General features: G+C 35.4%; 1 protein-coding gene across 1 annotated transcript; it reads right to left on the reverse strand.

Moving 5' to 3' along the window:
• Positions 1 to 19,883: 19,883 nt before the first annotated feature.
• On the reverse strand, positions 19,884 to 26,290 carry LOC147070588 (uncharacterized). Its single transcript, XM_085949219.1, has 4 exons — positions 26,206 to 26,290; positions 24,800 to 24,950; positions 21,001 to 21,257; positions 19,884 to 20,173 (listed from the first exon to the last, which is right to left on the reverse strand). Exons 1-4 carry the CDS (start codon positions 26,288 to 26,290, stop codon positions 20,043 to 20,045), a joined length of 624 nt encoding a protein of 207 aa, XP_085805345.1. The 3' UTR covers positions 19,884 to 20,042.
• Positions 26,291 to 26,907: the final 617 nt, after the last annotated feature.

Here is a 26,907-nt window from a genome sequence, read left to right on the forward strand (position 1 = left end):
GATTATTTGAAAGTAAAATATAAAATGGGTACCTAATAATTCCCTCTAAAACCAACCCGCCTCACACAACACTCGGGCTTAATTAAGTGTATCACAAAGCTTTACGTTTGGTGTGAAGCATCGGCAGTTGTTAACGAGTAGATGCCCAAGACTGAGGTCACCACGCACTCAAGTGTGCTTTGACTGAGTTTACTAAGACTTAATTTAATAAAAAGTGCTCATTGGAGAGATGGGCATAAAACAGCTGTGCCCACGTTTGTCCAAACATATAAAGTATATATAGTTAAACGGTTTATATGGTGACAATTATTAATAAATTACTTCCGCAGCCAGACAATAAATAATATGTCTCAACCAGAATAAGGAATGCGACCGAATAAAAATGTTGAAAAGAAAGTAAGTATAAACTATAACTATATATAGACCTACCCCTTTCTCCGATGAGGCAAGGATGAGTTATTATAGCAAAAAGTAATGACACGTAGAAACTTCAGATTTTTTTTACTAATTGTTCAATTAACTTAAACTATTAGTATCTAGAAATCTCCACAATGTTTATAAGTTAACCGAAGTAGAAACTCGTTCCATAAGCCACCACCGGAGGAGATAGGCTGATAACCTGTAGAGAGATACAAAGAATCTGAGTGTGACAAACTGGAGAGAGAAGGCTTGAGATAGAGATGACTGGAAGATGGTTGTGCAGTCGGCCATGGTATGAATGGTCCTATCTATTAAATAATAGGTATAAAAATTCTGAATTATGGCGTAAAGTATCTTAGATCGATAGATACCTATGTATTGATGAAGTACCTACGGAAGCACAATTTATAAACGAATTTTGAATGGCATGGGAGATAATTGCGCCGCAGGCGTTATTCATCACAAAGCTCACTATATGTAATTTAATAACATACCTATTATATTGTTAATAACATAATCAAAAAGTTCTAATGGATTTAAGTTTTGTAGTATTCCATTTCAGTCCTTTTTTCGACCCGGATTTCGCCTTTCGGCATCTATAGGCACTGTGTATACTCACCAAAAGGTAAACACACACTAACAAGGACCACTTTTATATAAAAAATCAATACAATAAAGTAGGTAACAACTTTATCACCTACCTATTAAATTATGAATAGTTGAAGTGTTTTTAAAAATACCCCTAGCTTATCAATAACAATACACTCGATAAGCATATAATAAATTGTCAAAACCTAATAATATATCATTAGTAATATCATATAACGACTCAAATAGAGTAGTACAAAACTTAAATCTATTAAAATTTAAATTCAAATTCCATCAAGTAGGTGAGTTCGGTCGATAATCAAAAAGGTTTTTCCAGACGTTAGCCGCCCCCTGAATCCTGCCGCCCGGGTGAATTGCACCCCTAACACCCCCGCTTGGCGCCCTCTGTCTACCCTGTGAATTAAATTTCATTGTTAGATACAATTTTCATTTTATTTCATATTATTAATTGTATAATATTTTATTCAATTTACAATAAATTTATCTTGTTTCTGTTTATATGGACGTAACTATAGCTATTATTGTATATTAGTTGTGCCTAGGTATTTTGGATTAATATTATATTTATATCATTAGAATTACCTATTAATATAACTCCCTAAAAATGTTACCAATATCTGAGTAAAACAGTAAAAACAAACATAAAAACTGAGTACCTAACAAATGGCGACTGTTCGATGTGATTGTTCTAATAAAAGACCCATTGCATTCATTCTGAAGGTGTATTTTTTCAAATACTTTCTATCTCTGTTTTGTGTTTACCTTTTTTTTACAATCGCTGTTAGCACGGACGAGTATATGCAATTAGAAATATTTATTTAAGTATCTTTTGTCTCTGCATTAGTGAGTATTTTCACTGCTTGTTTGTTGCGATTTTCTAAAAATCATAATTAATGCAATTGTGTCCTTTGTTCGTCAATTAAGACGATCTATGTCTTGCTGCAATCTAAACGATGTGATTACAAAGTAGAACGAGTATATCATGATCAGTGACTTGAGTTTTCAAATGATTTTTAATAATGAGTTTTCCAAAAGAAACGTTTTAATCTGAGTAAAAGACCTCACAGCCATATTATTATATATCGTGGGGTCGCTGCCAAAAGTTGGTAAGTCGATAATTTGGGTATTAAGAGTTAACAACGGATTATGTATGCTAGATATGTCGGTACTGTTCGGTTATCAGGAATACAGCGGAAAACACATTTTGAAAATACCCGATATACTGGATTATTTGTTAGTTTGGGTTAGTTTAGGTTAAGTTTGGTTGGGTTGGGTTGGGTTAGGTTAGGTTAGGTTAGGTTAGGTTAGGTTAGGTTAGGTTAGGTTGGGTTAGCTTAGGTTAGGTTTGGTTAGGTTAACCTAACAAATAATCCAGTTTATTGGCCGAACGATTTACATCCGACAAAACAGATTTTTGTACAGTTACTTAACGTATTTTTTTCAAGTGCATCAAAAGTTAAATTGTCTCGGCTCTATCTGAATGTTTTTCTTATACATCTTTGGAAAAAAACTAACTAATCTATATTGACATTGCTACAAGTAAACTTTGTAAACATTGAGATCTCAGTTACAGAATGGCCGTGATGAATACAAATCGATTTGATATGCAAATCAACTCAGCTGGGTGTCCAAAAAAAAACTTGCTAGTTCGTATGCGTACAAATAAATACATTCCGATGGTATTTTGAATTGATTAATGATTAGTCATCGTCATTGAATTGTCTCTGGATTTCTTAGAAATTTCTTTTCGTTCTCTATGCGTAGATTTCGTGATACAGAGGTACTTCCAAGAAAGTCTTCACATATTGCGTAGCATATACCTACGAGTAGGTATATAGGTACGTGAATGAGACATAAGAAAGAGAAATAGTGACAAAAAGGTCATACATTATCTCATTATCGTATCTATGTTTTGGCTATGATTCCCACAGTATTCAATGTCTTTTGAAATTTGAAACACTTATAAATAACAATAATTTCCTAGAAAACGTATGTACATAATAATATGTGTCAGATTTTCTCATTTCACTTTATTATATTCATTTATTCAGTTACTGAGGGCCAGTTTCATAGATATTGCAGTAAAATTAACCAAAATTAGATCCATATGTTTATTCATATTCTATATTTAGAAAATGTACCATCGACATAAGATAGTGACAGGATTGAGAAACACCGTATGACAGCTGTCAAAATAGTAAATGATCAGAATCAAAGCAATTATAGTAGGTACTATATATAAACCATTTATTCGCAACTTAAAGTGCATATGTACTGATCGCGTCGTAGGGTTTGGCAATAGACACAGTAAAGAAGATGTTGAAATGAGGTGGCCAAAATGGGTGCCGGACGAAATCCCGAAGACGGAAATCCCGAATGCTGAAATCCCGAATGGCCGGAATCCCGAAGGCCAAAATCCCGATAAATAAAAAATACAAATAGTAATACTTGCGCAATCTTAACACTTATCTTGAATTGCGCAAATTTTACAAGAGAGACAAAAAACCATTTTTTGCAGAACAAATGGGTTTTCGTCTCTCATTTTCCCACAAAAAAGGGTTAATATTGCTCAATTATTAGGTAGGTACTGTTTGTATTTCTTTTATTTTTCGGGATTTCAGCCTTCGGGATTTCAGCATTCGGGATTTTGACCTTCGGGATTCCGACCTTCGGGATTTCGACCCAAACCCGGCCAAAATACGCACCCATGAATGCCGTGATAACTCCTCAGACTGGCTGTGTGATAATATAAGTAGAGTTTGGCAAAGCGTTCAAGGGTCTGGAAATTTCAGAAGCTGGTTTTGTATATTATAATATTGGAGATAATCGGCGCCAATCTGGCGCCGCTGTTCAGGGTGCGGGACATGGTGAAAATTAAATATTTTTAATCATATTATTTTGATATTTTGTTGAAGTTACTTAATAATAAATGCAGCTATCATTTTACGGTGTTAGTTATATAGAGTCCGATGTATTTTTTAAGAAGTATTTGATTTATAAAATCTCTTTTTATTTAAATTTGTCAAAATAATGAGCAGTTTGGTAGGTATGAGGTGTTTGCGTGAGGAAAAAAAACATATAATGGCCCTCTATCTTCTAAATATCTTGAAGAGTGTTATATTTAGCTCCATTTTTAGTAAGTATATCTTTATTTTATCATTTACTTCTATCATAGACTTTTTACCTATGTCATTTAGTATAAAAACGGCTAAAAAAACACAAAAACCTATATTTGACATGTTTTCTTGATTCCACTGATACACAAAATTAACTTAAAATCAATAATGGAAGAATTCAATACCTATAAATATTTAAAGAATTTATTTGAATTAAATCAATAATAAGTGAGTAATATCAATTTTGACACTCACGGTGGCCGCGCGGCTTAAGCGTTGGACTATCATGCCGTGGGTCTCAGGTTCGAATCCAGTGTCTGACAAATACACATATTGTTTCTCAATTTGTGTGTGAGTCAGGGTATGGACCTAATAGGTTGAGCAAGTGGCTGACATCCATTTCTCGTAAAAACAAAATCTGTTAATACAAACCTCTACTCTGTGGATGCCCATAATATGATCTTATTAGAATTGGACATGGTCGGAAGTTATATAGAGTCCGATATATTTTTAAGAGGTATTTGATTGATAAAATCTATTTTTATTTAAATTTATCAAAATAATGACCAGTTTGGTAGGTATGAGGTGTTTGAGTGAGTAAAAAACATATAATGGCCCTCCATCTTCTAAATATCTTGAACAGTGTTATATTTAGACCCTGTTTAAGTGTATCTTTATTTTATCATTTACTTCTATCATAGACTTTTTACCTCATTCTGTATAAAAAACGGCTAAAAAAACACAAATACCTATATTTGACATGTTTTCTTGATTCCACTGATACACAAAATTGACTTAAAATTTAAATTAATAATGGAATAATACAATACCCATAAATATTTTAAAAAAATATTTGAATTAAATCAATAATAAGTAAGTAATATCAATTTTAGTGATCAGTGTGCTTTTTAAGTGATCCTCAAAAATTCATCGGGTTCTAATGGGTTAACATAATCTCCAATACTTTTTTGACAAAGAATCTCAGTTAATTGCTAACCTAATCCTAACATCATGATATTTAGGCAAATATAGGAGAGGAGAAATAATATATTATACTTACCTACATACAACACCCTAGCACTTTCTTTCACACTCGGAGGATATTATAGATAAAGCAAGGACTTCGTTAGGATGCTTTTCTCAATACTACGTTTAGCACCTCTCTTTAGACCAAGTTTAAATTGCGTAGATCATATTGTAACACCGCGTACTTGCTAGTTAGTAAATATTTAGCAAACCAGAATAATTATTTACTAATATATTATACGTTTCAGCGTCCAGTGGCGTCCAGTGGTATCCAAGAGGTAAATACGTCCGCAAGGTAGACCTAGAGGCCGTTGGATCAATGAAATGATAAAGTTATGCGGAAGTACGTGGCAACGCAATTCACAGGACCGAGAGAAGTGGAAGCAGCTTGAAGAGTCCTTCATCCAGCAGTGGATAGATTCAGGCTGATGATGATGATGATATTATACGTACACATTTAGTATGTTTTAAGCATTAGCGGTAGAATGCATTGGTACTTTTATCTAAAATAAAGCAACTCATAATGATTTTTTTATATTTTACTCACATTTCATATCAATAAAAACATGGGTTTAAAATAATTACAATCAGTCTCAAATATTATTATTAAAATTTAGAACGTTTTGCCAATTTATTAATAATTCTCCATTTTGCCACGGCTATTGCGCTAGTGGCGCCAATTTTCACGCACATTTTTCCGAAATAACAATAAATAATAATATTGCAATATATTCATATTATCCATTGACCACAGACAAATTAGGAGAACATCACTATTACATTGTCTTTTCACCAATAGTGTCCTGCTAATGACTCGTGATCCCCGGATACAAAACCTTGACTGGGCGAGATCTCATGGCCATATGACACAGAAGGCGCTGAAATATATTTCGGTTGTTCAATATATTTCGGATATTCAACGTATTTAGGAATTGTGACGTATTTGGGAACCGTCACATATTTTGTTACGGTGATATATTTCACTTTCTGCGGAGCTTCCTCGAGAGTCGCATAACCTCCGTGGCTTGCGACAATTGATGGAGAAGATACTACGCTGGCGCCACGTTGTTGTTGTGTCAAAATCGTGCTTTTAGTAGAAATTTCAGGAGTGGCGATGATTGTCTGTGGAAATATTTGAAATTAAAATAAGTGTTACCCACTAAAAAAACATTCAAAAGTAAATGGGTTTTCATAGTAAATGTTCAATGTTCATATTATTTAATCTTATTCACATGCAAACTGATTCATCACACTGCGTTTCTAATTCGGTATCCATTTTATAAATAAAATCATGAATAATTTATTATAGGATAGACCAAACGCATGATGAAGTATTATAAATATTGTGTCATCTTTAGCATCATGGATTACCAGCGCAGGACCAAAAAAATAGGAGAAGATAGACTGAACCCTATATCCTTCAGCGAATGGAAACTAAACTACAGCGATTATTAATTTACAAGTAGCTAACAAGAATCCTAATAATAAATTATTAATTTAATAGTTAGGCAACATTTACTATATAAGAAAAATGCATTGTTACAGCGCTCGAAATGAACCGGAGCACAGCTCTAGTTTGTGAAATTCTATAGGTATTTAATTGTGAATTTTGTTTTGCTGTATTACAATGAGTTTTTATTTGACCTCATTTTATATTAAATTTCGGAGTTTCAAATGTTTAGAGTCTATCTTATCTTATCTTAGAAAAAATTAACATATTATTTACTTCCTTTTTTTGAAAAATTATCGAGCGCTCCGGTTAGTTTTTTTTTTCTAATTAGAACACTGTATTCTTATCATAATACCCCGTTTACACGTACATGGATTTACTTCTGACAGTATTATCGTGGCCATTACAAGAAAATGCACGCGTAAACATGTATTATAATGCACGTAGTTGCAAGATGCATGCATGAATCAAAAAAGTTCGGAAGCTAGACGGAAGTGACAAGCTCCCGGTAAAAAAACAGACTACACCGCAAAAACTCATATCGAGTCATACCAACAGACCTCTCAAATAGTAATATAAAATAACAACATCGCGTTTCGCCTACTCTTGAAGAATGAGATTGGCGAGACAGTCAACACTTTACGTGTAAACAGTTATTATCGCGATAGTTTATACACACTAGAGATGGGAAAACTGGTCGATTTTGAAGACTAAGTATACTTACTACCAGTATAAAAAAATACTTAGTATAGAAACTTGTTCCAAATACTTACTAGTATTTGGAATACTATATTATAGAGCGTTTGGCATGCGTATGCGACAAAAGTTTCATACTCAACTGAAACGAAAACCAACTCCATATTAGTATTTGAAATACGTATCGGCTCAGGGAACTCAGACTGTGTATCGGCTTCAATAGAATCACTAAAAATACGCTGAGCTCCGCTTGTCGAAAAGTCCCATTTATTATAAAATTTTAAACACATTTTAAATTTATGAGTTGTTTTTCTGTTAGATTACAATATTCTTGTTAACAAAAATGAATAACAGTGATTTTTTTAAAATTTTAAACGTGCTTTGAGCGAGAGTTCGTATGACAAGCCTAAGCCTGTGCGTCATCTCACCACTGTGCTGCGATACAAAATTGATGACCTATTATTCAAATTTTCGAACTCAATAGACCAATAAATTAAAATATACCTATATTCAAGCGCTATTTCGTTCGCGCGCATTTAATATCAATAGTGTTGAAAGTCTACCAACTAGCGAGTGCACAGAACAGCGACTCGCGATGACATCATCACAAGTTTTTTGAAATAAGTTTACTGGGCCACACATACTGAGTATGGGTAGTTTCATCCGAAACTATAGTACACAAACTGATGACAGTATTTCCAACTCACATCTAATACACACTATTGCTGCAAGTAAATCCATGCACGTGTACAGGCTCTATTACATACCGAATTCAAAGAGGAAGATTTTATTTTAGTATTTTGGAATAAACCTACCAAGTTTTATTACACTCCGTTTACTCACTACACAATTATTTTATAATTCCTTTAACAAATATTATATAAAAAGTGGAATCAATAAAAAAACGGTTTAATTAAAATTAATAATACAATGCATTTCCACCATGAATTGACAGTTATCCCAATTAAATATATATTATACGTTATCACTTACTAATCATACAAGGAAACAATATAGGAGACTATTTATAACTAGGTAAAATAATATTATGGTTTCATACGATTCCTAGAGCGGTTTTGTAAAATGTAAAATGTTTCCCGACATCAAATCTCCACCTGAACTTAAAACAAATACAACAGCATTTATTACAAATTAATGTTTTACAGTATATTCTAATATTATACGATACACGCATTTAAGGGTGAAGTCAAAATCAATGGAGTATATACATCATCAATATATCAAATTACAAAGGTTCTGTAAGTATCCATTTAAATTGTTTTGTTCTACGATATAATATAGCTATGCATACTAAAATGAATTGAATCGATCTTTTCTTTATTGTGATTGATTGTGCAATTAAGCGTGATAGATGTTTTTTGTTGTTTCAATATAAATCTTGTTAACAAGTTTAAGATTAGTCATGTCAATTTCCTATTTCAAAGAATTTTTCTAATGCGGTACCTATACAAATCGAATTATACTTATCTGCTAAATCAACTGACACCTAACTGGAACAAGTCGTTTGTTTTTAAACCGGTAAAGCGTATTGAATTCAAATAATTGCCGTTTTAAAAGAAGCGCATCATTGTAAATTACCGCAATTAGTTTCATTTGAAAAATTACACCACACCAATCAAAATTTCCATCTAAATATTGGCAACCTTTTTCATTTATGTGGGCTACACTTAACACAGGCACACTAAAACATCCGTTTGAAGACAAAATATACTATTATTATAAACCTCGTCAGTGATGGCGTGGGTATTTCAATATTATTTAATGGGATACAATGCAGTGACACGTACAAGAAGGTACAAAAACAATGGACTTTAAAAATTTAGAAATCATCGTCACTAATCTTTTTCACCGTCACAAACCACTAGACGTTGTGTTTGACCCACCCGTATGCTTGCTAACCCTTCCGCTATAGGAAGTGTATTAGCCAGCTGACGGAAGACGCATGCGCGGGGCATAGACGGTAAAAAAACGCAACGTTTGTTGGTTGTATCGATGGACAGCTTTAGCTGTTACGAAATCATATGGACCCTTTTATTGTTGGACATTGCTAATAGATGCATCATTTTTATGTTATTGAGTTATGTTAGCTACAATGTGATAAACTTTTGTCGAGTTCTTACAAAACGGATAAACTTTACAACGTTATTATTAATCAGTAGGTACCCCATAATTTATAACATTTAAATATATTTACAAATAGTGAACTTTACAATTTAGAAATTCAGGACGTCTATAACATACATGGAGAGAAAAACAAAGAAAATTATAACGTACACGGTAGTACGCCGATGAGCTAAGTAGAACCTATTTTAATAATACATATAATGAACGTCTACCTAAACTCATTTTACGTAAGTGGAATATATCAGTATCCAAAGTGATTCAGTTAAACTAAATTACTTCCCGCCCAATTGGCATTACCAAAGGCAGGTGAGTTCTGCATTTTGAAAGAACAAAGATGTACTTACCTAATTAACTGATGTGATTTATGTACTACTTACTTATTTACTCTAAATCTTTTTCATTTATATATTTATTGGTGAAAAATGTGATTACCTTAATAACGGGTGCTGGGACGACCTCTATGGGTTTCGGTTTATGGACGACTGACTGGTGACCATGATGTCCACGGTAATCATGGTGGCCTCCCCAATGTGGCGATGCTGACACTACGCACACTAAGCTCAATAATACTGCGGCCTGTCGAAAAATAACAACGAACACAAACATTAACATGCTGAGTATTGAATTAGTACAAGTGGCATATAATTAAAAATAAATTTGGACCATTTTTCATATAACCAATTTATGCGTAAAAAATATTTGCTTTGAATGAAAAATATAGGTACCCTATCGCTTTATTCCATACATATAAGAATATCTCATAGCGTGTAAAAAGACAGTTTTATTTTCACGACAACTAACTGTATATAATTCGAATGTTTTGGTTTGATCTGTTTACATTCAAACACGTACAAGAATAATAATTAATAAACAAAAATAAATATTAACATTTTTTTTTGGAATAGTAAAAATGTATCGTTTGAGAACAAAGCTACATTTACTATTGAAAACAGTTATATAGATTTGCTGAAATTGATAACCGGTCGAATTCTATTCATTCATCCCCAATAATTCTTGACCCCCTCCCTCCAGCGTTTGCTTCCATTAGCCAAGTCTACCACTCTGGAGTTTTCCGTACGTCTCACGAATTGAATACAAGGCATGCGTCGTCGGCCCTCAAATCGGTTTGAAAATGATGTGATGAAAGTACAACAAACGCACTGCGATTCGACCGGCTTGGATTTCTGTTCAACACCCCAGCAGCTTCATATTTTTTCAGTAAGATTCGGGTTGTTCGTGGACTTGCTTGTCAATAAATATTAATTTATTCTATTTGTAGTCGATGTTAAGAAGAGTTGATCATATTGGATGCATATTAGTATTCAAAATGTCGACTGAAATGATGACAATGAATTTTATTGAGGAGTATACGGCACATTGCGCATTATGGGATATAACCCAAAAAGACTATACGAACAAACTAAAGCGCAGGTATATTATCTATGACTTCACGAAGTGAAAGCTGTGATGAACGAATGTAGACAGTAAAACGGATTCATCTTCTCTGCGCATGCACCAAAACTTCTCGGTGTAAAACCATAATTTAAAAGTTGAAGAGGAAGTGGGTGATGAAGTGACTAAATGTGAACTTAGCTAATATTCAGCTTTTTCCAAAACCGCTTCCTTCCTAGATGCACAAGATATATAAATATAATTTGATGATGTACTTCCAACTTGCACGATGTCGAACGACGAATAAGTACAAATTCGTTCAATCCTCTGTACGTCAACCAATTTGATAGTCTGATTATAATAATTAAATATATAATAATTAAATCTTTCTTTTTATCATCATGATGGATTTCATAATGCGTAAGACGGTTTGCCCCGACAGTGGGATACGCCTACATCATGATGACACAACCGATCTATGCGAAGAAAGACTGTGCGACTTGGAGTATGCAGACGACGCAGTCGTGTTTGACTCGACGATCGAAAGGTTGGAGGTAACCGTGAACAGGCTAGCCGCGAACTCAATGCGTGTGGGTCTTCATCTGAATGCCGCTAAGACCAAATCCATGTGCAGTGCTGCATGCATTGACGCCGAAACTCCTCTTCGGGTTTCTGGTCTGCCCGTCGAGCTGGTGTCCAGATTTAAATACTTGGGTGCCACGGTTGCCGATGATGGTGGTATTTCTAGTGAGCTTGGGATCCGCATGGGTGTGGCGGGCTCTGCGTTCAACCAACTTGGAGTCGCATGGAGGTCAAAGCTGTATTCTGTGAGGACCAAATGTCGTTTGTTTAACGCGTGCGTGCTACCTGTGCTCCTGTATGGCTGTGAGACATGGCATCTTACTAAGCTTCAAGAGTCTCGGCTTTTGAGCTTTAAGAATCGATGTCTCCGCCGAATCTTAGGGGTACATTGGTACGACCGCGTTACAAACACCCGAGTTCGTGAGCAGACACAACAGCCTTCGGTGATTGAAGTTATCACGAAGAGAAGATTTACGTGGCTGGGACATGTATTCCGGATGCCGCCAAAGAGTGCGGCACTTCGTACCCTTGTGGCACAGCCTCAAGAGTTCCGTCGCCGTGGCCGGCCCTCCCTCACCCTGCAGCGATGCTACAAAAGCGACCTACGTGCTGCAGGTCTGACATGGCGGGAGGCGCAGGAGTTGGCGATGGACCGAGGGAAGTGGCGCCAACTTTGGGACGTGACAGGGTGAAAGAAGAAGAAGAAGAAGAATTAAATTATAAATATATATATAATTTTGTTTGAATATTCATTTTTATCAAGCTTAACTTTTACTTCTGCTGTTTATATTTTGTTGATATTAAAACGCCTTGCATAAACATATTACAAGCAAGTTATCTATAGAACTAAGAACTTATCATTATTTAAATGAAAATCATGTAAAATTATAAGTAACCAAAGTATGAAGTCAATACAGACCACCATTTTTATTTATAAACAGCGTTGATAAACAAGAGAGTATAATAATTGTTTCTAATATATTAAAATTACTACTCTCTCGTGTTAGTATGGCACGTCTTCTTCTTCTTTATACACATGCATGACTATTCTATGAAAATATGTCATAAAATTTATGTTTTAATTACTTACGAATGATTTCATTTTGGTTTATATATTGATGACAGAACTGCCCTGATTGAAAGCCTTCTGAATCTACACTGTATTTGACAAGTAAACCTGCATTCCTTTTATAATAAATATTCAAAGGCCACTAGAATCATTAGATGTATAAGTTCATTATTAACCTACCTATTAATATGTGTAGTAAGTTGTATAAAAAAGTAATATTATCATATTTGTAACTGGGTAGACGTTGACGTAGTTAACACCTTAGTTATAATTGCAACTACTATATTATTACTGACTTGTTTTAATAATATTATATACCAATTGATAAATCAGAGATCGAAAATGTATACCTAATCTAGGGCAGACCTTCCTGTCTATTGGGGATGTGCCGTAAATCATTGCTGTACATTACAATATTATCAAATGGAAAATTTCTAAGACCAGACACGTGAAAATGATGACGCGTATTGATGAAGTAAATGGAATTAAAGGTAAACTTATTTTATGGACTAAGTAAATAAATAAAAGCTCACGAACGTTTGGTTGTTGTTGTAATTCCTAATTCACCAGAGAATGCCACTAGTATAACTAAATACAATCATGCTTGAGGAACCCATTATCATTTTGATAAGATTGATAAAAGTTTGAATTCGGAATCATTTTTAACCAGTATCGCAAAATAGTCGATTGTAAGGATGACAGACGTATCTGTTTTTTTTTTCAGATGTATCCTGCAGACATCAGATAAGACAAATAATAACACCAATACAATGGGTAAGCCAGTTCCTGACCGGCCATGGTGACTTCGCATCCAAGCTGCACGCACGGTTTTCGTTTGATAGGACATAAGCCGGAATGCACAAATGGGCACCACCATCAAGACGTTGAACATGTCCTCTGAGAATGCCCGCTGATGGGATCCACCCGATTGGCCATTGATATCAACTAAGGCCAACCTTGAGGTGTTTGAAAAATTTGCTGCGTCATAATGGAGGACGGAATAATTCTGATCCCTCCTTAGATTCATCACTGTCAGCTCCTGACTCCTTTGTTTCGGCAGAGTTTTGGTACACGGGTACAGAGGACACTTCATATCATTAAAGATGAATGACGGCAGAGCAAGTCAAGATTCTTTTTAATTTTCCAAAACTCTTTCTTTAAACACTAAGGTGCATGGTTGCTACATCAGTCCCGTGCAGCTCCGTTCCGGGACAAGGAAGCGTGGCACTAAAATCTTTTCATTATGACACGTCTATAGCGTCATGGAAGGCGACCGTATACAAATCTCGGTTGCATATACATGGCGGGTGGAGATGGGGTAGCTCAAATCATTGTTCCATAAAGGAAAGCGAAAATTTGCTCAATTAGATGAATATAATCGGACCCTTCATGTTCAATTAAAATAATATTGCTTGAATTTAGACGGACTGTAAAATAAGAGTTTCCATCTATGAGACAATAGATTATTTTAGCATTAGCAAATACCTACACTATTTTTAAATTAATTATGATAATTAGATGCCCTCTTTTCGGTCACTTTCATACCTTTAACTCGATATCTGTAAAACATGGCCAACATCTTTGATTATCTTCAATTTTTAAATAAAGATTGGTGATAATATTTATAATTATTTTGATACATCACTCTACTCAACTGATAGGTAGTTACTTATCCAACTCTTTGCATATGAAGGTAGTTACTTACATCAGCATTAAAGTGGTCAATGGTCGCGAAGATCTAATCTAGTGCAAGGTGATCAAATGTAGCTATGCAATACTTATTCAAGGGAACGTCATAATTATTTTCCTACTACCGTCCCTATTTACATGAGTGTTTGGTTAAACATGATTTATTAATAATAATAAGTAGGTACCTACCAACGGCGAAGACTTCTTGCTAGGCAGCTATGTAAAGCCTACCTTATGTAAAAATAAATCCCAATTATTAGCGTATAATGATGAAAAATCGACACGTCATAGCAAAGCTTATTTAACATTGTATGTAATATTTACCTTGCCTAATTGAAGTGTGTTCGACTGTTTTTGTTAAGGTTATTATACTTCAGCTGGGGCACGGTCTAAAACGATCGTGACTAAGCTACGGGAAGATTGTGCAAACGACGCGTGCAGAACAAAACATAATTTGTCATAACAATTTAACATGCGTCCATTTAATGTTATGTTTATTGTTCTATTAGTAATAATAATAATAATATATTCATTGACATGTTTTTTTTCAAGTAAATGGGTAACGTTTTTAGTCATGTTTACACGATTTCATAATTCATTCCCCCCGACGCCATTACAAAACAAATTGACGTGTTCACAGCTCGACTTTCGCTCTCCGATTGGCAGCGAATCCGAAATTTCGTCGCAGCTATAGTTGGAAATTACTTGCCATTTCACTGAAGTATGCTCTTAATACTATAATATTAGACAACTTTTTACATGAATATTTACTGTATATCAATTACCACAAAAAAACTTACCAGCGCTACAGGCGGAAAATCTTATTTCTAGTGAATCTACTCTCGAAATTTATTTTAGGTATTTTATTTAGTTCTTATATCTACTACCCTCCATCATCAACCCTTAATAAATTAGTATTAGAGTAAGTAATGCTTGTTACCATGCACTGGTGTACTGGCCATCTACTTTAAGATTATATCAAAGTGCTTTATTATTTTTTTTTCTAGATGCCTTTATGGATTCGTCGCATTTACTATCGAGGTTTCTTTAAGAAATTTAGTACAGAAACTACTCTACTTGATGCTAAATCATAGAAAAATTGTGCCGGCTGCAACCACCTTGCAAAAACCCTGGAAAATCCATTGCAGTGCACGGCGCTGGTGATTCTGATGAATATTTCGTTGTATTCATTGGTAACTGAGAACTGCGATTTATAGCAGAGTTTATCCCGTGGAAAAAGAAATGTCGCACAAGACTGATATTCTGACCATATACTTATCCTAACTTAGGTATATGACTGCAATCACTGGATCCGAAAAGCATAAATCATTGTTACAATATGTTATCATTTATTATTTTGATTCTTTATATAACATCAATACAGAAAATAAAAAACGCATCTCATCCGGTCTCGTTTGCCAGGGTCCACGGAAGGTCTCGGATGTCCTCGTCTGCCGTCCGTAATAAAAAGTTCAGGTTGTGCCATTCCTTGCTGCAAATTGGACAATCGAGGAGTAAAATAAATTTATTTCGTCAGGGTCGATTCCGTCGTCAGATGTCAAACCAGTGCGGATAGGCTCGCATGACTCCGTGACCTGTAAGGATCTGAATCACCTCAAAAAATAGCCTTTTGTGCACCCTGACGTCTCGCGCTGCTGAAATAGGAGGTAAAAACTTTCGGGTCAACCTGTCAGAGTTTATGGTTATGTACTTTTACCCATTCCTGTTTTCATATTATTCCAATAACACACAATAAATTCGAATCAATAAAATTGAAGGGTAGATAACAAAAACAACATAACATGTCAGAACTGAACAATTTTACAGAAGAGTAAAAATACCTAATTAAACCTCTTCCTTGTGAATTATGATTTTTTTTCTTTTGATACTTGATACTATATAATAAATGTGCTTAATTTTCAATGAGAAATAATAATCAGAAAAATATGCAATATATAGATGTCATTTGACTTAATTATTACAATGTATTTGTAGAAACTCTTTTGTTAAATGATTTTTTTGCTAGATTAAAAAACTTTAACGCCTTTTAACTCGTGCTATGTGCTGTTTTTGAAAGAAATTAGAGCATAATATAGACAACATTAAGGCTGTATCTCAGTTGAGGCACGGTCTAAAAAGATCGTGGCTAGGCGATGCGCGGATTGCGGGTCGCGGGTGCAGTTGACGCGTGCCAAACGAAATATAATTTGTCATATAATATCCAACATACGCCCATTTTATGTTCTGTTTATCTCTTCTGTAGACTCATCCATTTCAATTCGTGACACTCAGTATGCGGGTACACAAAGCGCTCAACGTCAGCGGACAGCAGAACCAGTCCAAAAAACAAACATTTTCTTTCTTAACTTTCTTCTTTAAGCACTATGGTGCATGGTTGCAGCATCAGTCCCGTACGGCTCCGTCTTGGGACGGAATGAGCATTTAAAATCACTTCTTTCAGACACGTTTAAAGCGTCATAGAAAGCGGCCGTGCATATCCACGGCTGTGCATATATGACGGGTGGTGGTGGGCACTTTAACGTATGTTCTATTAGTAACAATAATAATATATTCATTGACATGTTTTCTTTTTAAAATAAATGGGTAACGTTTTTAGTCATCTTTACACGACTTAAAAATTAATACGCCCGTCGCCATCACGAAACAAAGTGACGTGTTTCCAACTCGAAGTTCTCTCTCAGAATGCGAGCGAGTCCAAAATTTCGTCGCGCCTATAGTTGAAAATTATTTGCCGTTTCACTGATGTATCACCTTAAAAAAACAGAATTACACATAAATCTCGAATATCAAAAAAACTGACATAGATAATAATATGTTGTTTTTGAAACCCTCTCTTCAATTATAACAATCGTAAAGGTTTACAAGAGGTTTAAAGGGACGTCAAAATCGTCAAATGTGTACGTCTCGACGGCTAGTCGGTGGGCTTAGCCACCAGACGTTTTCGATGCATAGTGATCCTCTCTTACCTCTGTGAAACCTTGGACATACCTTTCCTCACCCTGTTGTTTCCACTACCTTTATCTTTATACCCAGACACTGACTGCGCATAGTCATATCCACCCACCTGACACACCAACAGTTGTGGATATTACGGTTTAACCTTCGTAGTGGACGCGAGGTCCGACACATGAAATTCGCGCGATCTTCAAAATATTATATCGTTATAATAAGAACGACAAAATAAGAATCTACATAACAATGGACAGTGTTGTATTGGCCATTTAGATGAAAGTTTTAACTGTGGAAGTAAGTATATTTTTAAATCATAACCATTAATAATGCAGTCACGTGCATGACCTTTAGATAGGTACCTCACCTCGCCTAAACCGTTTAGTACTAAATCGCTACGGTTATTCCCTATTTAGTACAAAACGATTACTATTAGCCGTTTATTATAACATCTCTATATATATAAAAATCTCGTGTCACGATGTTTGTGGTCGAACTCCTCCGAAATGGCTCGACCAATTTTTATGAATTTTTTATGTATATTTGTTAGGTATGAGAATAGGTCAACAAGTATATTTCATACCGCTAAGTGATTAGGGTATCTCTATCCAGAAAAATTTTCTTTTATTTTTTTGACAATTTTTTTTTTGTATTTTTTTTATTATTTGGCATAAAAAAATACCTATAACCCCAAATTTTCACTCTCCTACCCCCACCCTCCCATTTTTTAATCGCGATTTTATTATTTTTGTATGAACAAATTTAACCGTCGTTCGTATTTCAAACAGAACGAAATTATTTATGTTGTTGAATGACAGATGGCGCTACGTCCGAGAAGAATTCAAGAGAAGCGTCGCGTCATTTTGACATTTCATTCGGCATATCACAACGCAGTGCGTGCAAAATTTTGTACGATTTATTTTAATTTATCTATTTTTATGTGCGTGTATTACAGTGCACAATGCCAGCAAGACGCAAGGGGGGCCATTTGGGCCCTCGAACGAATAAAGCAACAAACATGCGAAATAGTAGAGCAGAAAGAACAGACGAACAAATCCAACAAGATAACAAAAACGTGCGTGTAAGCATGTTGCAATTGCGTGCATCCCAATCAACAACGACAATTGGAACGGAGCCAAGCGCGCCGGTTCGTAGTTAACACACGCAGAGCAAATGACCGACAACGCCAACAAGTACATCGAACATTTACATCCGCTTCGTTCCTTCGTCTCGCATTCGAGTACGAGCCAGATATTGAATATTCCGCTCATCCGAAAGTGCTGATTGGTGCTATGGACAAAGAATGTCCCCATTGTCATGCGCTCAAATTCAAACATGAGTCAGCCGGGATGTATTGCGCATCAGGAAAAGTGCAACTACCAGAAATTGAGATACCATCAGAACCATTGAACGGCTTGCTCATCGGCACGGTTCCAGATTCAAACCTGTTCCTGAAGTCCATTCGCACATTCAATTCATGCTTCCAAATGACTTCGTTCGGAGCAACAGAAATAGTTCACAATACTGCGGCAAATGGTCAACAATTCCATTCTACGTTCAAAATCAAAGGTCAAGTATAAAGTATACCACAAAGTAGGCTCATTGCTGCCAATGCCAAACGAACCACATAATTTTTTACAAATCTACTTCATGGGCGGTGAGGACATCAATCATGTGGATGCGCGTTGCGGCTACAATAGCCTCAATTCCCCTAATGCCAGGCGCATCGTCGGCGAACTGGACGCCCTGTTGAATGAGCACAATGCAACATGCACGAATTGCAAAGTGACAATCACGCTATTATCATCAATACTGATAAAACACCAGATGGAGAGCACGTGCGTCGATTCAATGCGCCTGTTGTTGACGACATTGCTGGAATCATGGTTGGCGACCGCACATCGACGCGAGAAATCGTGATTCGAAGAAGAAACAATAATCTGGAGTTCATCGCTGATACACACCGTTCATACGACGCTCTCCAATATCCGCTAATTTTATGGAAGGGACAAGACGGATATTGCATAAACATTAAACAACGAGATCCTGTGACAGGTAATTCATTCATTATGAACATCATTACTCATTTTTAATTGAGAAAATGAATAGTTGATGTTTTTTTGTTTTTATCGGCGGTCATCGCCTACAGCGCTCTATTTCTCTTTCTGTCATAGATCCCATCCCCACACACTTACGATACATTCGTTATTTTTTATTTAACAACCAAAATATTCACTAGAAATAATTTATATGGCAGAGCAACGTTTGCCGGGTCAGCTAGTATTATTATAATAATGTTAGGTTATGGTTATAAATAAACATAAATCAAGTAAATATATAGAGGATTAATTTATAAATACATACAATTTACGGAAATCATAATTTGATGGTTAACCACATAAACTCAATTTATTATAAATTATAACACTTTTGATGGACACCACATATTAATTCCGTATTTTCAATTTACATATTATTATTGTTAATTAATGTAATAAATAATTAATAAAATCTACATACTAATGAATTTAAAATGGGAAATAATGAAAACAAGGTTTATGGACAGAATATTGAATCTTGATGTTTATTTTTATACCTACGGGCACGAAATAGAAACTTGATATGAACTTGAGTAGGAATATAATTTTGATTATGCTTTAGCGATGCAAATAATTCGCGATTAATAAACTATCTTGGCTTCTTGCCATGGCTTGGAGCCATTAAACTGTGCACAAGATGGTAACAAAACTGGAAGAAGAGACCGGGCGATAACCCAGAAGATTTAGAGCAGTGGAGACGTTTCATTGAGGGGCTAAAAATTGGATTGATGCGAATCTAATGCTAAGTGATGTTGTTTTTATTGTGTCTTGACTGAACTTCAGTTCTTTGAATCGGCGTTACTCGTCTCCAAAACAATAGTTTTGTCAATCCAGACAGCAATCCTGTCAGATACGACCACCATAAACCGAGCCAATCGGCTTGGATCCGACCTTTTTGGCTTCGCTTCACCTGGAAAAAAATGAGAACATGAGCAAGTACACAATCGCTGCTGACAATTATATGTTTATTGAACAGGTATTTACGTGCTCACCGACAGTTTTAGGTAGGTCGAGACCAGAGGAACTGACAGATTTGGAAACCGTCTCCGTTATCCGTTTATAGTTATATAAGTATCTTAAATTTTTCCCATGACGCGACCACGCCATCTACGCCATCTATATAAGGATTAAAAAAATATTTGTGTGTGGCATCCGATCGCGGCAGAAGTAAATCTTAATTGCGACCATGATGATCATTTCGTCAAAAATTACCAAGCGTATTTTTCACAAACACAATAAAAAAAAATCAGAAACAACGTGTTAAATAATATATACTTATTTATTATTTATCAGAAAAGTAACATTTTTGCAAGAGGGCCTCCAAATAAGTCATAGCCTATGGGTATCCACGTACCTAAAACTGCAAACAAGCACAGATTAACCATTTGAAATATCTTGTTAAAGTACGAATAAAATCAAAACTTAAGGGCAGGTACCAATAAATCTAGTTAATTATAAGAAATTTATAGAAACTCTCTTGTGTTTTTAGATATAGGAAGTCATTTTTTTATATTACACCCAAAAAAAGACTTGAGTACCTACTTATAATAATTGATGTAACAAGGGAGTTTCGAACATTCTATATTTAAAAGATGTCTTATTTTTTAGGTTTGTCTACCACCTTCAATCGAATACATATATTTTGCAATCATACTACCCTGATACTTAGTGACGAATTTTGTTCTTTACTTAAGGCGACTTTATAAGTTTTACTTTTTTTTAACCAGTGTTAATAACCTAGTATGTCTGCCACCCTCGTCAGAACGACGTCCGCGAGTTCGGTGATGTTCGAATTGGAGTCACCCTCCGCAGAAATCTCCTCTTTCCTCTCGGCGACCCAGGTGCAGAGTTTGCGCGCGACCTGCGCCGAAAACTGCGTCAACCACTGCGACCGCGACAGGGGCGCCTGCGATGCTGCCGATCGGCCGTCGGACGCGCGTCTCGGCTGCGACGCGTTCACCAACGCCGCCTGCCGGAAGTACTCTTCTGTGCGCCTGTGATAAATTTCAATATATTAACATTCAATTTAAGACAGGATATATTATGATTGTGTCAACTCCGCAATAACTATAAGTAGTATATTAGTATATTTCCATTAGCTTTAGATTTTCTCTAACCAATCTGATTTTCATACTATTGATGCCAGTGCTTTCACCCGGAGGGTCGTTACGAACGGAATTTTAATAGTTATATAGTGGTCAATGACTTCGTGCATTGTCAGCATTATTTCGACAGTGTAAGAATTAGCAAATCATGAATTAAACTATCGCACAATCTTCGCATCTACAGTCAGCATATTCTACACGCGTGACGTCGAAGTGCAATAATGCAGAGGCCAGCAGATTTCTCAATAGCAAACTTCATCAACAATGACTCGCAATTTACCGAATATTCATGCATATAATTAGTAGGATAGTTGATGAGTTGCTCAGTCTAAATACCTATTAGTATCAATCATAATCTCCGTCTGATAAGTAAGCTTCGTGTAAGTCGCTCCTGTCCCACGAGTTCAGACCTCGGGACATTAGGTATCATAAGTATTGTAACATAACCCTCTTGTAACATGCTCTTGTACCAACTGTTTACGCTGCAAATAAAATCCGCTCCTGCATCCATCGGAGTAACCACCACCAAATTTCTCCTCCTGACGACTTTCCATCTACACCTCCTGGTCATCCCCAAACACAGCGGTCTCATACCTCCAACAACGAGACTCCCCAAAAGTTTTGACAGACATCGAAATCAATAAAAAAAATCTGTATGTATGAAAAGCCATGCCTACACAATTTTTGATTCATTGATATAGTAATATTCCATCAATCATTTTGTATTTCCAATTTAGGGAGTTGTCGAATCCGTGTAATATGAACTTTATGGTTATGTAACGCAATAATGGCACCTACTCAAACAAACAAAAAAGCGACCAACTTACTGCACATACGACAAATGAGTCGTATAGTCAAAAGTAAAACTGTCGCAAGTATATCGAAATTTAACTAAGTGTGCCAAATTATTCTTCTGACCATACGACTAGCAATATAATATTCGAATCAAAATCATATCTGTCTGGTATAAAATTGTGATGGAAAATAGATCTTGGTATCAGAATTAGAACTGTTCAATACTTTGGAAACAAAAGTAGAACTGTTGAATTTCTAATTTCTAAATGTAGAAATATATTTCATGCTACAACACTAAAAAACCCAACAAAACGTTTTTCGTCATTTTCTCGAAATGATGAATAACGCACAGATCTACTTTTGATACTATACGACTCAAATAATGTAATACTTCCAGACAATCTTAATTCAATCCGATGGATGATACATGCCACAGGGTCCTAATGAAAAGCATACACTATCCTGCGCTCGAAATGGAAAAGTTTACGAACTGGAGCACTAGATAATTTTCTGAAGATATTAACATAAAAATAATTACAAGATAAAAAGATCTTTTTATATACAACGTTTTTAAATGCCCAGTTGAATCATATAAACTTGACTTGACTAGCTTAAGCGATCAAAAAATTTGTACTTGATAGAAATACTGAATAATGAAATGTCATTTCATATTGATTTCCATAGTAACGCACGTATATATTATTTAATAATTTAATTGCTAGGATTCCCTAGCAACCAATAATGGTATCGAAATAACTTTTCATACAAAACAGAATTAACTAAAAATGAATTCAATTCTACTTAAAGATGGCTAAAAGTATTAAAAAATGCATTGGCATCGTGTTCTGGTATATTCTAAAAGTTTCAAATGTCTAGCTAGTTGGGAAGTTAGTTAAAAATCGATTGCAAGATTTGTACCGGACAAATAACCATCGGACAAATAAGAATACAACCTAAGAAAACCGTTGTAAAATAAGTGTTAGATTTTTTGTTAGGCCTATCTAGCTCAGACGGTAAATTTACTTTTTCCACGAGACGATCCGGTGCGCTCCGGTCCATTTCAAGCCCTGATACTATCCCAAGTTCATGGTTTCAAAAAGATAATATGGATTGATTAAAGATCAGAGAGAAATGAGGGTCGCTGTATCTAGTTTCATTCCAATTTTTGGGAAAACGAGTGCTCACCTAGTAATGTCCCGTGACGGCCGTGGGATAATGAAAACCGTGCGCTGATTAGGGCGGTTCATTCTAATATTAAGCCGAAAAATAAAGAAAAGATAGGAAATAACACAACTTTTGAAAGTACGTTTCGTGGATGGAGAATTTTTACCTGCGGTTCCGTCTAGGTCTACCACCTCTAAAAATGGCTATTTTTAGCTTTTCACAGAATTTTATTGTTTTTCTAGACTAAAGATACCAAAGAAGAAAATATGAGACCCCTGAATATAAATACGGAAGTTTCTATTTCCGTAAAATGTTTGCAAGTCAACAAAAATGTATACCTAATATCTTTTTTTCTACCTAAGATCTTCGAAACAACGTATTCTAAAATGTAATAAATGCCTAAAATGGTAGGTACTAATAAAAAATATCATTGCAAAATGGTTTTATCAGCAGTTATACCTATAAGAAAGAAATGAGACATTTTTATTTTTATTTAACAGTTTACATGAATGGAAATTGCCGTTTTTGTTTCCAGAACCCTCAAATTAATAATACCAACCTACCGTACAAGTTGGCAGGGTTTTATTTCTGCTTTGAGAATAACACTTTGCCTAGGGGCGTATCTTTACTGGGTTCACTCACCCGACTAATAATTGGTATTTTTAGGGAACTGCAAAAAATGTTACACTTGGGGCGACATGACACGAAAATTTTTGAAAACCTCTATTGTAAGAGATGAATTATTGTCAACTATTTACGTAATACCTATGCAAGTTCGTGGATTTTATTTATTATGCAGATATTGCCAAGAAATTATTTAGGTGAACAATCACGAATATGTGAGTCGAAAAGTGTTATTTGTTGGAATATTTGTATCGGAAAGTGAAAAGAAAGATGGCGGCAATAAACAAGCAGCAATGTTTAAATTTCAATCCACCAACTTACAAAATGTTAATTATAGCTAAGTATTTCAATTGTTGTTTTTATTTAATAAAACGCAATTTTTTGTAGTACTTATTGCACTTTTAATCAAGAGATTAGAAAGTGGAATAAGTACTACAAAAAAAATTGCGTTTTATTAAATAAAAACAACAATACAATGCAGTTCCACCATGAATTGACAGTTAACAAAATAAAAGAAATTAAGTATTTCAATACTAAATTTCACAAGGCTCCCTCTAATTATTATAATAAAATTCTTGCCTCTAAACATGTTAAACTGCCTCCAGCGCATCAGTGGTTACATTGCCGACTTTGGTCAAAATCTTAGTTAACCCAAGTTTATTTGATTCAATGAGGATTGAATTTTGTTCACTGATTTATTTGCTATCAAAAAATCTCATTGGTTTATCTTGGACAAAAGATTGTTCATTTTATCAAAAGGGGTTACAATGCGAAATAGGTTGGCAACCACCAATCTAAGTATTTTATGTAGGTACTTATATAATCCATGATATTTTTTTTTTACTTACTTTGGGCTGGTGAATTGGTCTTCCTCGAGGATGCTCTTGATTTTATTGCGGTGCGTTACTGAAAGGTTACTTGGAGAGTCCTCCCAGACATTCTTTAGGCGCCGAATCGATGGCCGAGCCAGTAATTCAACTCGAGATGGCTTCCTAGAACCTTAGGGAAGGTTAACATTATGATCATTACTTTAGAATTCCTTTTATTCAAGTGAAGTAGAAATGGACACTTATGTACCACAGTATGCTTTTTTCAATGTGTGTTAAATTCCATGTCATTTACCTAACAACTGATCTTCGTAAGCAAGCTAAAAGATAGCTGATATTGTGGAGGTCCATGTGGTTTATCCTACATGTAAGGCCCACAGAAAGAAGCGAGGTGACAATATGCAGGTCAATTTTTTGAGTGATGCGACCATCCAACAAAAATACAATGCAGAATCCACCGGAGGGGATAGGGAGCGAAAATCATTCAGTTTATGCTACTAAAGGCCTCATTAGATGGCGACACCACCCAGGTCATTTGCATATACATATTTTTTATTGTTCATATCAATCGATTCTTCATAGTCGGTTCCTAGATGTGTAATAACACTGATAACATATTATTAATAAACATTTCACTACTCCAATACTGACATGGACAATGCAGGACCATCTACTTTTTATATACCTCTCCACAGAACCTCGCGTGGGTTTTCTCATATCTTTCCAGAATGATACCTATTTTACTCGACTACTATGTATACTCAATCAAGAATGTGACATTCTTAAATCTTATGAATATCTAATTAAAAATTATTAGCAAGTGCAAACCTAATTAGAAATCAATGTTAGTAGGTACTGTTAAAACCTTGATTTAAAATAGCAAAAGACGGTTGCCAATATTGACAGTATTTTAAATAACATCATTGTTAAGAATTTAAGGATGGATAGCATTTGAGCCCATAGCTTAATTGGTGAAGCTGCTCACTTAGAATGCAATGAATGTAGAGTAAAATGCTACCAATCTAGTTTGGTCGTTCCACATCCCATTTGGTTAAAAAAAATCTAATGGGTATGTTTTTGAGGTTGATTAAAATAATGTATGAATATCTACTTCTCACTGTAAGATACAAGTAAATTATCTACTATTTAATTGGTTTTTAAATAAGGCATACAATTACCTAGTACCATAAAAAATATTAAACTAAACACCTGTGGTGATACTAATGAACTATTAGGCCGGGAATATACGGGCAACTTCATGTTGCTGCTGCCGGCAGTGGCAACTCGGCGAACCCCAATTTTTCATACAAAACTCATAATGGACGCACACACAGCAACTCACTGCTGCCGACCTCGGCAGCTGCAGTCGACGCGCTGCCCGTAACCGCCGAGTTGCGGGAGTTAATTTGTCGCCGCGTCAAACATACACTCGGCAGCGCTAGCTGCCCAGTATAGCAACTTAGCTCCTCCTACCTCTCTCACCGCCTGGCGCCTAGTCATGCACACCGTCATTCCAGTCCGAGTTTTTGCCAAATATGGACGACCATAATTTTGACACGGACGCTTTTATAAGTGACATAAAAAAACTATGAGTGCATTTGGAATCTAAAATGTGATTTATTTGTAAAATGTGCCGTAGTTGCATAAATAGAGTATGAAATTCACCATGTCCAGCCCTTTGAGACATGATAGGATGTATCCAAAATCTGCGAGTTTTTCTACGTCTTCTTTTACCTACTAAAAGCACAAGGAACAACACAGCTTCTTCAACATTCATTTTAGATATGAGTCGACATTCGTTCGTAAACTCTAGCTCCCGCTGACACATTTGCTGCGAAGCACAGCAACATGAGTTGTCTTAGTCAGCAACTCGTTTGCTGCCGATCACGGCAGCACGAGTTGCTCTAGTTGGCTGCTCGTTTGCTGCCAGCAGCAGCAACACAAAGTTGCCCATATATTCCCGGCCTTAATGAATGTTTTGTTATTCTAACGTTTATAGCATTGATATAACATCACTATGCACATAATTTAAAACAGGTATCAATAATTTGTCATCTTATGACCCAACATTATTACATCAATGTAACATTTCATAATGCTGTACCTATGGATAGATCACCTACCTTTTT

Source organism: Rhyacophila brunnea, unplaced genomic scaffold, assembly GCF_057557595.1.
Source record: "Rhyacophila brunnea isolate RB1 unplaced genomic scaffold, BYU_Rbru_1.0 scaffold_21, whole genome shotgun sequence".
Lineage (NCBI taxonomy): Eukaryota > Metazoa > Arthropoda > Insecta > Trichoptera > Rhyacophilidae > Rhyacophila > Rhyacophila brunnea.

Bases quoted from the DNA above. Each gene is read 5' to 3' on its own strand.
- LOC147070588 (XM_085949219.1), bottom strand. From the start codon at position 26,290: ATGACGGTGTGCATGACTAGGCGCCAGGCGGTGAGAGAGGTAGGAGGA. The intron at 24,951-26,205 runs GTATGTTTGACG...ACCTTCCCTAAG, and splicing joins GGCAGCTAGCGCTGCCGAGT to GTTCTAGGAAGCCATCTCGA. The intron at 20,174-21,000 runs GTTATTAACACT...ATTTTTTTCCAG, and splicing joins GAGGGTGGCAGACATACTAG to GTGAAGCGAAGCCAAAAAGG.